The sequence below is a fragment of the Aedes albopictus genome, chromosome 1 (genome assembly GCF_035046485.1).
Source record: "Aedes albopictus strain Foshan chromosome 1, AalbF5, whole genome shotgun sequence".
NCBI lineage: Eukaryota > Metazoa > Arthropoda > Insecta > Diptera > Culicidae > Aedes > Aedes albopictus.
The window spans coordinates 151,603,485-151,616,795 of record NC_085136.1 but is presented as its reverse complement, the minus strand read 5'-3'; the positions used below and the strand labels follow the sequence as shown (position 1 = coordinate 151,616,795).

The 13,311-nt window shown below is 44.2% G+C and overlaps 1 protein-coding gene across 1 annotated transcript; it reads right to left on the bottom strand.

Annotated features, from left to right (window-relative positions):
• Positions 1–6,260: 6,260 nt before the first annotated feature.
• LOC115260681 (opsin-3) lies at positions 6,261–12,162 on the bottom strand. Its single transcript, XM_029861840.2, has 2 exons — positions 11,719–12,162; positions 6,261–7,372 (listed from the first exon to the last, which is right to left on the bottom strand). The coding sequence occupies exons 1-2, from the start codon at positions 11,949–11,951 to the stop codon at positions 6,463–6,465; spliced, it is 1,143 nt and encodes a 380-aa protein (XP_029717700.2). The 5' UTR covers positions 11,952–12,162; the 3' UTR covers positions 6,261–6,462.
• Between the last annotated feature and the right edge of the window lie 1,149 nt (positions 12,163–13,311).

The window sequence follows — 13,311 nt, the reverse complement described above, 5'->3', positions numbered from 1 at the left end:
GATGCAGACAGGTGGCCTTTCTGGGCCCATCTTGATTAGTTCAGCTGCGATACCATCCTTACCAGCTGCTTTGTTGGGTTTGAGCTAGCGAATGGCATCCTTAACTTCCCTCAGCGTGGGAATTGGTTCATTTTCGTCCTCCGCTGCACTGGCGTCGTCGTTGCCTCCGTTGCCGTGGGCTCCTGTGCCTACGTTCTCCACGCCGTTCAGGTGCTGATCGAAGTGCTGCTTCCACCTTTCGATCACCTCACGTCCGTCCGTCAAGAGGGCTCCGCCTTTATCCCTGTATATTTCGGCTCGCGGCACGAAGCCGTTGCGGGATGCGTTGAGCTTCTGATAGAACTTCCGTGTTTCTTGGGAACGGAGCAGCAGTTTCATTTCTTCACACTCTGCTTCTTCCAGGCGGCGCTTTTTCTCCCGAAAGAGGCGGGTCTGCTGTTTCCGCTTCTGCTTGTAACGTTCCACGTTCTGTCGAGTCCCTTGCTGCAACATTACCGCCCTCGCTGCGTTCTTCTTCTCCGAAATCGTCCTGCACTCTTTGTCGAACCATTCGTTCCGTCGATTCCGTTCCACGTACCCCATGGTGCTCTCGGCTGCGTCGGTGATGGCTGCTTTCACTGTACTCCAGCAGTCCTCTAGAGGGGCCTTATCGAGCTAACCCTCGTCTGGCAACGCGGCCTCGAGATTCTGCGCGTATGCTGAGGCGACATCCGGTTGATTCAGTCGCTCTAGGTTGTACCGTGGCGGTCGCCGGTACCGTACATTGTTGATGACGGAGAGTTTTGGGCGCAGTTTGACCATCACCAGATAGTGGTCGGAGTCGATGTTGGCGCCACGATAGGTCCTGACGTCGATAATGTCGGAGAAGTGCCGTCCGTCAATCAGAACGTGGTCGATTTGAGATTCCGTCTGCTGTGGTGATCTCCAGGTGTAACGATAAGGGAGGCTGTGTTGGAAAAAGGTGCTACGTATGGCCATATTTTTGGAGGCGGCGAAATCAATGAGTCGTAGGCCGTTTTCGTTCGTTTGCTGGTGGGCGCTAAACTTACCAATCGTCGGTCTGAATTCCTCCTCCTGTCCTACCTGAGCGTTCAAATCTCCTATGATGATCTTGACGTCGTGGCTTGGGCAGCGGTCGTACTCGCGTTCGAGCTACGCGTAAAATGCGTCCTTGTCATCATCAGTACTTCCGGAGTGTGGGCTGTGCACGTTTATTATGCTGAAGCTGAAGAATCGGCCCTTGATCCTCAACCTGCACATTCTTTCGTCGATCGGCCACCAACCGATCACGCACCTCTGCATATCACCTATCACGATGAAAGCTGTTCCCAGCTCGCGTGTGTTGCCGCAGCTCTGGTAGATGGTATGATTACCTCTAAACGTTCGCACCATGGATCCTGTCCAACACACCTCCTGCAGCGCTACGATGCCGAACCCGCGATCCTTCAGTAGATCGGCGAGTATGCGGGTGCTCCCAATGAAGTTGAGAGATCTGCAGTTCCACGTACCGAGTTTCCAATCGCAAGTCCTTTTTGTTCGCCGGGGTTGTTGCCGTTGGTCTCGATTCGTATTATTCTGTTGCTGATTTTCCGTTACAATGGTTTTTTTACGGCTGGCTCGTAGGGCATGACACCAACCCCCTACTTTCCGGAGGACCATAGTGCACAGTTGAGCTTAGAGTCCTTCCCTGGCACTCGGACGTAGATCAGCCGCCCCTTACATGGGGATCAGACGCTGTTGTGAGCCGCTCCTCCTGGAGAACAGACGCTCAGGTTTGCCGAAGCAAACCCCCCCCCTGCTGCTTTTAGGGGCTGTCCATAAACCACGTGGTCATTTTTTTGGGACTTCTCAACCACCCCCCCCCCCCCGCGTGGTCATTAGTCCATACAAATTTTTTTTTTCGTCCATACAAAATGGTCATTGGCCGAACCCACCCCCCCCTCTCATGACCACGTGGTTTATGGACAGCCCCTAATGTTTCATGAATGCCTCCTAGGTCTCCTCCAGAAATTCTTATTACGATACCTACAAGAATTTCTATAAGGATTTCTCCTGGCATTCTTGCTGGGATTCTTTTAGGCAGTTTTCCTAGGATGCTTCCAGAAATGCCTTTGATTTTTCCAGGGACTCATCCAGAAATTGCTCTAGAATTTTGATGCATGGGTTACTCTTAAAAATTTATCGTGGTTTTACTCCTGGAACTCCTCTTGGCCTTCTTCAAAGAATGCCAGCTGAAAGAATCTCAATATAAACCTCAGAGGAATCCCTAAAAGAATTTCGGGAAAAGTTGAAATTTCCAGTGAAATCCTAGGAGGTATTACTGAAGAAATCTCTAGTGAAACCCTATAGGAATATACGGGAAAAACTTATAATTAATTAGAAGGCAAAGAATGTTGCTAATTGACGAATTGAGAGACGAATTTGTGAAAAAAATCGAGTTGGGAATACAACCTACGACTCCGTATTCGTTAGACCGCAGTATGGCCATTTCTTTGAGAGTTCCTTCGGCATGGTTGTTTGTTTTTTAATTTCTGCGGTAGTTTCACTGGAATTTAATTTTTTTTATTCTTAGGATTTTTTAGCTATTTCAATGGCTCTAATTATTTCTGCAATTTTTTTTCAGTTATTATGCAAATTTCTCAGGCAATTTTATCGTGATTTAATTCAAGATTTAATTGTATTTATATTTTGTTTATATTTTTATTTACGTGTATTTTAACGTTTGCTAATTCTACACTACTTCCGAAAATTGCTGAACTGGAAATTCGGGTATTCCCAACTGGGCTTGCTCAAAGAAAATCCTTTGAAATTCGCGAAAAACTTTCTGGCAGAATCCCGGAAAAAATTCCTTCAAAAATATCTTAAAACTTTCAAAGTAGTTACCAAAAGATTTCTATAAGAATTACCAGAGAAATTCCTGAAGAAAATATTAAGGCTTTTTTAAGAAATTGCCCAAATCCAATCTCAAAATAAATTGCTGAAACATATTCTATAAACAATTCTGCAAACATTCACAAAAAAATCGAAGAAATTCTCAAAGAATTTCCCAAAATCATCAAAGGAATTTTTGAAAAAAATAGTAAGAATTCCTGAAAATAATTGCCGTAGAGTCCCCGTTACAAGGATTTTCTTTTTTTAAATAAATTTCCGAAGGAAATCTCGAAGAAATTTGCCGAATTAATTTCCAAAGGAATTACCGAAGTAGTTCTCTAAGTAATAATCGAAGTTTCCAAAATTACCCAAGGCATTGCTGATGCTATTTCCAAATCAATCTTCAATGCATGTAACATCGAAGCTGCCGAAGGTATTCCAAAATCATGTGCTGCAGGAATTCCGCACACAACTACTAAAGAAATCTAGAAGAAATTGTCTAAAGAATTTTCAATAAAATTATTGAAGCGATTTATGAGAGTTTCCGAAGGAGCTTTTGAAAAAAATTGGCGAAGGAATACCGGATAGCATACGTTGATAATGAAAGTCCAAACTATCGACAAAAATACAAAAAAAAAGTAGAATGACTGTAAAATGAAAAAAAAATGTGAGGAAGTTCCCAGAGTCATTGTCGAATGAATTACTTAAGGCTCCACTAAAATAATTCTCAAAAGAATTTTCTGAAGAGTAATTGGAGCATTGGAAAAAGTTAATATCAATAGAATTGCTTACATTAACAAAACAATGCTTAAAAGACTACTAAAAAATTGACGAAGGAACTCCCGAGAAAACATTTCAAAAGGTTTTGCCAACAAAATAAAAAAGCTGAAAATACTCCTAGTCCTAATGGAATTTCCGATGATTTTTTTAAAGAATGCGTGAAAGCTGTTTCGTATTAAATTCCAAACATATTACTACATAAATTCTTTAATAAATTTTCGAAGGGGATCCAAAGGATTTACTGAAAAATTTGCAAAAGAATTGAGATAAATTGCAAAACAATTTCCAAATAAATTGCCGGGAATATTCCCTGAGGAATTACCGAAAGAATGTTTTGCCGAAAACACAAATTTCTTGTATTATACGTACAAACCAGACTCGCTACAATGTTGGTTTCACGTTAGTCAAAATTTGCGGGCTAATTTTTCCTGCGACGCAGTATATCATTATACTAAAAAATTGAGGGTGGATCGGTATTTCCTTTTACAAAAAAAAGCAAAACAACCAACCTAAAAACTGATAAAACTGGCACCTTCTAGGCACCCCCTAGGAAAAAATCCTAAATACGCCAATGTTCTTTATAGAACGACGCCATTGATGTTGTAGTCATTCAAGATCGGACTTTTGTTGCGAAAGTAGGAAATCACCATGCATTTAGGTACACTCAAAGTCAGCTTATTCCGATGGCACCAGTCGACGAATTGGTCTAACAGTGATTGCTAATGCAAGCAATCGTCGATAGAGCGTATTACAAAGTACAATTTTAGGTCGTCGGCATAAGCAAGCCTACAGCCGGGTCCCAGGATAAAAATCACATCGTTGAAGAACAGAAGAAATAGCATAGGGCCCATACTGCTTCCTTGAGGAACACTTGATGAGCTCGTGAAGCACGAATCGAGCTTAGCTTGACACGAAGCATTCTTCCTTTCAAGTTGGAAGAAAATCAAGTTAACCGACTCGAAGTACCGAGCCTGGAAAGTTATGTCAAAAGAATATCATGATCAATTGAATCAAACGCTGCCTTGAGATCAGTGTAGATGACATCAACTTCAAACCACGACCTGATTTGAACATTAGGACGCAATCAGTGAAGCACTAGATTGAAAGTAGTGAGATGGATTTTGGTATGGTGTGATGATCAAATCTCCATTTCTGAAATATAATGGTGCAAACAGTGTGGGTATTATAGTTTATTGACTAATTAAACGCTGATTGAGCAAAAGTTTGGGTTACTGTGTTTTTGTATTATTTATTTCTTGCAACTTCAACAACACAGTTACCCAAACTTTAGCTCAAACTGCATCAAATTAGGCAAGAAATCATATAATCCACGCTGTTTGCACCATTTCTTTGCAGAAATGCAGAATTGATCATCTCACCATAAAAAATCCAGCTCACTACTTTCAATCTAGTACTTCACTGATTGCGTCCTAATGTTCAAATCAGGTCGTGGTAAAATCAAGCAGATTCGTGGTTACAGAGCGACCGGGCAAGAACCCGTGCTGGTCGGCAGAAATGCAGCATTTAAACTGGTCCTAGATAGCACCGACTCTTACAGCAAACCCGACATTGGATTTGTCTTGGGTTAGCTAAATAATAAATTTATTTAAACAGATATTACACATGAAAAACAAAACTACTTACAAATTCGACGATCTGCTTCGGAAACATCTCATAAAACTAACAACTGAATTCGCATTAGCAGGCCGCTTATGCAGAATAAATGACTTGGGGTGTTCAAATATAATTTAATATGTTTAAACATTCAAGATACGCAACTTTGCGTAATAACTTTACTTTCCAGAGACGGTTCGACATTTATAAAATCAATCAGCAACGGTATACAGAATAACGAAAATAAACACGACGAATTAAAACTTAAAATTTAATAGGCTGTTTGCGAACGCGAATTAACCCTCTAATACCCAACCCCGCCTTTAGACGGGGTATAGTTTGAGCATTTTTGTAATTTTAGTTTCATGGAAAATCAAAATTTTTATATTTTTGGCTGATATTCAGGACAGTTTTGTATGTCTCAAAATGGTTTTTGGTGTATTTGGAAGCGTATTTACATTATTAAAAAATCATTGAAAAATTGATGTTTTAGTCACTTTTTAGAAGTCATTGTTTATTTTGTATTGAATCGTGACAATTAACATATTTTAAATTTTTCCCAAATCATTCTATCTCAATTTAATAGTTTAAGGGAATCGAATACACTCTAAAATTATTTTCCTCAAAATTACACGGAAAATAAAAATTTTAATGAAAAAAATTTAAAATAAAAATATGTCAACAATAATCATAAAATCTCAAAATGTTTTCATCTCAAAAAATCCGTACACCAAATTGGCTTCCAGGAAAAATATAAAAGTGTGGGGATGTTCAAAAATAAAAATTAGAAAAATCCAAAACTTCACGAATTCGAGAATTAAAAAGAATCATCTTCCAAAACATGTTTAAATCGATTTTTGATGACGAAAAATGATATTTAGATCAAAATCAAAAATTTGCAGCGTTCAAAGTTCAATGGAGTTGCACGCTGACAACAGGGATTGTGGGGTTATACCTTCGTTTATTACGTTTCTTTTGTTAGAACAGAAATAGTACAATTTTATCATGCAGTTCTCTCTTTATTTTTTTTTTTTGATTTTCTGGGATGCTCTGAATTGCTTTGAATAACATATATTTCTTACATACTATTTATTCCTTAGATCGAAATCCGTCAAACATTGCCTTTGGTCCACATCGATTTTCCAAGTATTGCAACTGAGAAATTGTTTTTGGGCATATATTAAAAAATTGTTCAATTCAATCGGTTCCGTTTGGCCCCATAGGAACCGAGTCTGACACGACTGTTTGCTTGCTATCTGTCGTACTAATATTATCCCCAGGCTCCTTAATACCCATCCAGGGTAGTCGTCGTTCCAGCTCCTGTCGATATTTCGGATGACTTATGGCGTACACCCATGGATCCAAACAGGACACTATCTTGGCACACACCGCTGGAATCATGGTGAAGAACGGCGTAAGCAGTGTCCTGTCTCCAAAGGCACCGATCATCGTGACGATTGCATACGGGGTCCATGCACAAACAAACAGGAAGAATATGGTGAAGGCAGCCCGGGCAATCCGCATTTCTACGGACTGAGCTTTTTCGTTACGGTTCGCTGCTAGCGATTCTACGTTCATTTTACGAGCTTGATTCTTCAGCATAAGTTCGTGCTTGCTTACGTGACCAAACAAGCGTCCGTAGAAGTAGCAAATGAGAATCATCGGAATAACGTAAGCCCAGGTGAAGATGCATCCGACAAAGACACGAGTATCCGAATCATCGGTCAAGTAGTCAAAGGAGCACGTAGTAAGAAATCCTTCCGGAATGTATCGACCCCAAATTTTGAACACGGGTAGCAACGTGAATGGCATTGCCCACAGCCAGGTGATGAAAATCAGAATACCACATTGTACTCTATTCAGGCGGCCGTCCAGAGGGTTGGAAATGGTGCGGTATCGGTCGTACGCGATGACTGCGTTGGTGATGGAGCCTCCGATTCCCGATAGACTCCCGAGTGCGGCGTACACAGCGCAACCCGTTTCAAAGCCAACCAAATGCCCGGCGAAGGAGTTTACCAGGAACATTGGCATTTCACACATCATCAGAAGGTCGAAAATGGCTAGATTCACCACGAACATGTTGGACCCGTTGCGTAAGGATTTCGATCTGGAATAGATAAATCATAATGTGAAAAGGGCTCCCAGAGAGATTCTTGATGGACGAAGGCACCATGTTCTTTTTTTTTTCTCTAAGCGAAGGGGGATAATCTGCTCAACACACACCCTATCGGTTCAGCTCCAGGTAGTGTGGGGTTAGGGGTCCATCTCTTACACATAATGTTGAAGACAGGACTAAACCGTCGACCCACCTAACACATTCCTATTGCCGCCACTGAGAGAGGCTAGTGTACATCGCATCGTCAAGGTTAGCTGCGTGGCCATGCAGCAACGAACATCGATGACTCACTTTGAGGAGTCCACCAAGGCAGCATGCTGCCACTTGTCCAGCATCCCGGGAGGTCCTTACCACTTCCTTTGTAGAAAGGTGGGTAGGGTCAACCACCACACCCATATCCAATTGTTCTGCAAGTATTGATAACTGATACTGCGGGCACCACTGCCGAAGTTTCATGCCCTATCAGCTAGCATTAGAAGGAGTTGCTGACAATGGGACCTACCGGGTATCTTGATATACCGACCAAACTAGATATAGCTTTCTAGTCTGGGAGGTAGAATTGCGGTGCACGCGATATCAGCTATTAATATCTGTGATGTAGCTAGGTACGATCCGAGTGTCTGTTCACCAAGGAGGTGCGGATCAAACAGCGTCTGTTCTGGCATCCAGCGGCTGAGTAAGAAACGCTGAACAACGCCCAGCTAGATCCAAGGTGGTAGCCCCATCAGCGTGGTCGTCCCAGTGTTGGTTGGGACGTTAAACAGAACTGACACGATGGCCCTCCGGCGAGACAGGAGTGTTGGCGTAGGCCCAATAAGCCACCCGTAAAAATCCTCATTGCGAATAACATAGGAGAAAATACGACTCGATTCAATCGGCAAAGACCCATGCGACGAAATAAGGACTACGATTGGAAACTTGGAACATGGAATTGCAAGTCACTAGGTTTCGCAGGATGTGACAGGATAATCTACGACGAACTACATCCCCGCAACTTCGACATCGTGGCGTTGCAGGAACTTTGTTGGACTGGACAGAAAGTGTGGAAAAGCGGGCATCGAGCGGCTACCTTCTACCAAAGCTGTGGCACCACCAATGAACTGGGAACAGGATTTATAGTGTTGGGCAAGATGCGACAACGTGTGATCGGGTGGCAGCCGATCAACGCAAGGATGTGCACGTTGAGAGTTAAGGGCCGTTTCTTCAACTACAGCTTCATCAACGTCAACTGCCTACACGAAGGGAGACCCGATGACGAGAAAGAAGCGTTCTACGCGCAGTTAGAGCAAACATACGATGGTTGCTCGCCGCGTGACGTGAAAATCGTTGTCGGCGACATGAACGCGCAGGTAGGAAGGGAGGAAATGTACAGACAGGTAATCGGGCGAAACAGCACGCCGTATCGGAAGATAACGGCCAGCGATGCGTAAACTTTGCAGCCTCCCGTGGTATGGTAGTCCGAAGCACCTTCTTCCCCCGCAAAGATATCCACAAAGCCACCTGGAAATCACCCGACCATCAAACAGAAAACCAAATCGAGTGCGAATATAGATTCGGATCACTACTTAGTCGCTGTATGCATGCGCTCAAAACTTTCGACAGTTATCACCACACGTCGAAGTCGAACGCCGCGGCTCAACATCGAGCAACTTCGTAACGTAGAATTGGCTCAAGACTACGCGCAGCAGTTAGCAGTGGCCCTACCAACGGAAGAGCAGCTTGGCGCAGCTACACTTGAAGATGGCTGGAGGGACATCCGATCCGCCATAGGTAGTACCTCGGCTACATCACTAGGCCTCGCGACTCCGAATCACAGAAACGACTGGTACGACGGCGAATGTGAACAGTTGAAAAACGAGAAGAATGCAGCATGGGCGAGAATGCTGCAACACCGTACGAGAGCGAATGAGACACGTTACAAACAGGCGCGGAACAGGCAGAACTCAGTCTTCCGGATTAAAAAGCGCCAGCAGGAAGAACGAGATCGCGAAGCGATGGAAGAGCTGTACCGCGCTAAGGACACACGAAAGTTCTACGAGAAGCTGAACCGCTCGCGCAGAGGCTTTGTGCCACAAGCCGACATGTGCCGAGATAATCTCGGGAATATTCTCACGAGCGAGCGTGAGGTGGTCGAGAGGTGGCGGCAGCATTACGATGAGCACCTCAATGGCGACGTTGCAAGTACCGAAGGTGGCGTGGTAACAGATCTAGGAGTATGTGCACAGGACGGAAGACTTCCGGCCCCTGACCTTCAAGAGATTGACGAGGAGGTTGGCCGGTTGAAAAACAACAAAGCCGCTGGAGCAGATCAACTACCAAGCGAGCTTCTAAAATACGGTGGAGAAGCACTGGTGAGAGCACTACACTGGGTCATTACCAAGATTTGGGAGGAGGAAGTATTACCGGAGGAATGGATGGAAGGTATCGTGTGTCCCATCTACAAAAAGGGCGACAAGTTGGATTGCGGGAACTACCGCGCGATCACACTACTGAGCGCTGCCTACAAGATACTCTCTCAAATTTTATGCCGCCGACTATCACCGATTGCAAGAGAGTTCGTGGGGCAATATCAGGCTGAATTTATGGGTGAACGCGCTACAACGGACTAGATGTTCGCCATCCGCCAGGTGTTGCAGAAATGCCGCGAATACAACGTGCCCACAACGTGTGCGTAGTTCGAGTATCAGGGACACTCTCGAGTTCCTTCGAATCTCGCAGAGGGTTACGGCAAGGTGATGGTCTTTCGTGCTTGCTGTTCAACATTGCTTTGGAGGGTGTAATAAGAAGAGCGGGGATAAACACGAGTGGGACGATTTTCACGAAGTCCGTTCAGCTGCTTGGTTTCGCCGATGATATTGATATTATTGCTCGTAAATTTGAGACTATGGCGGAAACGTACATCCGACTAAAGAGTGAAGCCAGGCGAATCGGATTAGTCATTAATGTGTCGAAGACAAAGTACATGATGACAAAGCGCTCCAGGGAGGAATCACCGCGCCCGCCACCCCGAATTCATATCGACGGTGATGAAATCGAGGCGGTTGAAGAATTCGTGTACTTGGGCTCACTGGTGACCGACGACAACGACACCAGCAGAGAAATTCAGAGGCGCATTGTGGCAGGAAATCGTGCCTACTTTGGACTCCGCAGAACCCTACGATCGAATAAAGTTCGCCGTAACACGAAGTTAACTATCTACAAAACTTTGATTAGACCGGTCGTCCTCAATGGGCACAAAACATGGACCCTACGTGCAGAGGACCAACGCGCCCTTGGAGTTTTCGAACGGAAGGTGTTGCGTACCATCTACGGCGGAGTGCAGATGGAAGACGGGACTTGGAGAAGGTGAATGAACCACGAGCTGCATCAGCTGCTGGGAGAACCAACCATCGTCCATACCGCGAAAATCGGGAGGCTACGGTGGGCGGGTCACGTCATCAGGATGTCGGATAGCAACCCGGCTAAAATGGTTCTCGATAGTCATCCGACCGGTACAAGAAGACGTGGAGCGCAGCGAGCTAGGTGGGTCGGCCAAGTGGAGGACGATCTGCGGACCCTACGCAGAGTGCGGAACTGGAGGCAAACAGCCATGGACCGAGTGGAATGGAGGCGGCTACTATGTACAGCAGAGGCCACTCCGGCCTTAGCCTGACCGGTAAGTAAGTATGTAGCTAGGAGAAAACGTAGTGCCGAGTCTAACCCCCCCCCCCTTCCGAGGATAAAGGTGACCTGTAAAGCTGGCAATGCGACACCAGTCATCAAGAGTGTACGCCTAAAAATCGAGTAACGAAGTCCGTAGCTAGGCAGTTAACCTTGAGGGTACATACAATAGAGTCAATGAAATATAGATGATACCATTTATATTCCTGCCTATCCCCGACAGCAAGAGATGTTGCGGAAACAACACCAGCGATATTCTTTCTCTATAGTTCATTACCTCTATTGTGCACACTATCACTAGCGTTTTTTGGAAGCACTAACTAACGATGGGCCTAGAAAGACGAGGGTATATGTAAAAAGGTTCTGGTAATAGATAGGTAAGGAAGGTAATCCTGCCTCCAACGTTGGTTTTAAATGCGATCCCTATCCGTAGTACTGAATTATCTTTTATGTTGAGCAGATTTTCTTAAACCCAAAATTAAAACCTAACATGCAAAAGACTACTTTTTCTGCGGTAAATCCTTTGTAAACTTTTCTACCTGAGCATTTTTTCAATTGATACTAAAATTAAATGGGAATATACAAATCACAAAACACAGGCGGTATCCATTAGGCCTCCAGGCAAGTCACTTTTGAGAACTTAACTCAATGAACAAACAATTCAATCTAATACTCACGTTGAAAAAATCCACACAACGATACCGTTGCCGATCAGCGAAACATTCATCAGCACGAAGTAGATCATTGCCAGCAGCAGGTGCATGTAGTATGGTGGTGCCGGGAAATCCTTCCAATGTTCATGCACCAAGTGCTGCTGGTCTGCAGGTAGATTCCAGCCCAGCATCTTGGGCATATCACCGGTACGAGCCATCGGAAATATGGCCGCATCGGTTTCGTTTATCAGGAACATTGCGGGGTAAGGGGAAGCTTAAATTCTAAAGTTATTGCGGGTATTTATTCGATTTGACACTTTAAAACACACGAATTGGTTGAACAACTTATAACGTAATACACCAAAAGAACACCGTTGCAAGAAACTACAATTCTATACAGCTAAAAGGAACGATTTGGACCGATTTCGAAGGAAAACGCTTCGCAAATGTTCGCCTTGGTGTTACCGGGAGTCCATTTTTATAGTGGGTTCTACCATCCTGGTAAAGGGTTTGCGTGATTACTGACACCAGGTAATCAAATTACCAGCAAAGCGCGTTATACTCACTGGTCAATTATTTTCACACGATTAGGCTTCGACGGGAGTCGGTAAGCCAAATGTGAGAAAAATCAAACAAACAATGTGCAAATCCAAATCCGTTTAGTGAGGAAAAATGCATTGGAAACAAAGTCCGGATGCGCCAAGTGGAAATAAATCCGATTATCCTTTTGCTTTGCAGGAATTGTAACACTGATCGAATGGTTCCTCGGCGGTTTGTCACTCACACGTTTGAAATAGACACAGAAAAAAGGCAGGGTGTGCCATTAACTAGGAAGATACTATTCATGGATTAGATTTTTTATGAAACGAACAAATTGGAAATTGCAATAGGCGTTGTACACTACTATGTAGGTTTTAAACTACATACTGCCGTTCTTCTTGAAAAAGACGTAATCGATATTGACGATTTTGGTTCATGCTTACCTTACCCGGTCAGACTAGGGCCTGAGTTTCCCCTCTGGTGCACGTAGGAGCCGTCTCCATTCAACTCGGTTCATGGCTGTTAACGCACTCTGCGAAAGGTCCGCAGATCATCCTCAACTTGATCGACCCACCTAGCTCGCTACGCACCACGTCTTCTAGCACTGATCGGATGACTCTCGAGAACCATTTCAATCGTGTTGCCATCTTGACATCTGACAACCCGCTCACCATACTACTTACTTTCAGTCCTGGGTGGTGCAGAGGACCGAATTGAAAGATTTCCATCCTGGACGATTATCAGCCACCGCCTTGACCTGTGGCCAGGTCAAATTTCTGTCGACTTGCTTGATGCCGTTGTTAAGGCTGCGCCGTCATGAGCCTCTGGGTCTGCCTCTGATGCGATGTCCTGGCTGGGTTCCAATCTAACGCTTGCTTGCAGATTTCGTTTCCACCCCTGCGCGCAGGATTTCGTTTCCACCCCTGCACGCAGAAAAATGAGACTTGTTTAAAACAATAAAACGCATGGTTGATTTTCAAACTGAGCATTTACTTATTCCAAAGTTATATTTATTTGTTCTAACTTGGAGTTTATCGATCAAAACAACGAACTCCCATCATTCCATATAACGTTAAA

Excerpts from the sequence above, each read along its gene's own strand:
- LOC115260681 (XM_029861840.2), bottom strand. The coding sequence starts at position 11,951 with ATGTTCCTGATAAACGAAACCGATGCGGCCATATTTCCGATGGCTCGT. Across the intron at positions 7,373-11,718 it reads GTTGTGTGGATTTTTTCAAC|ATCGAAATCCTTACGCAACG; the intron begins GTGAGTATTAGA and ends TATCTATTCCAG.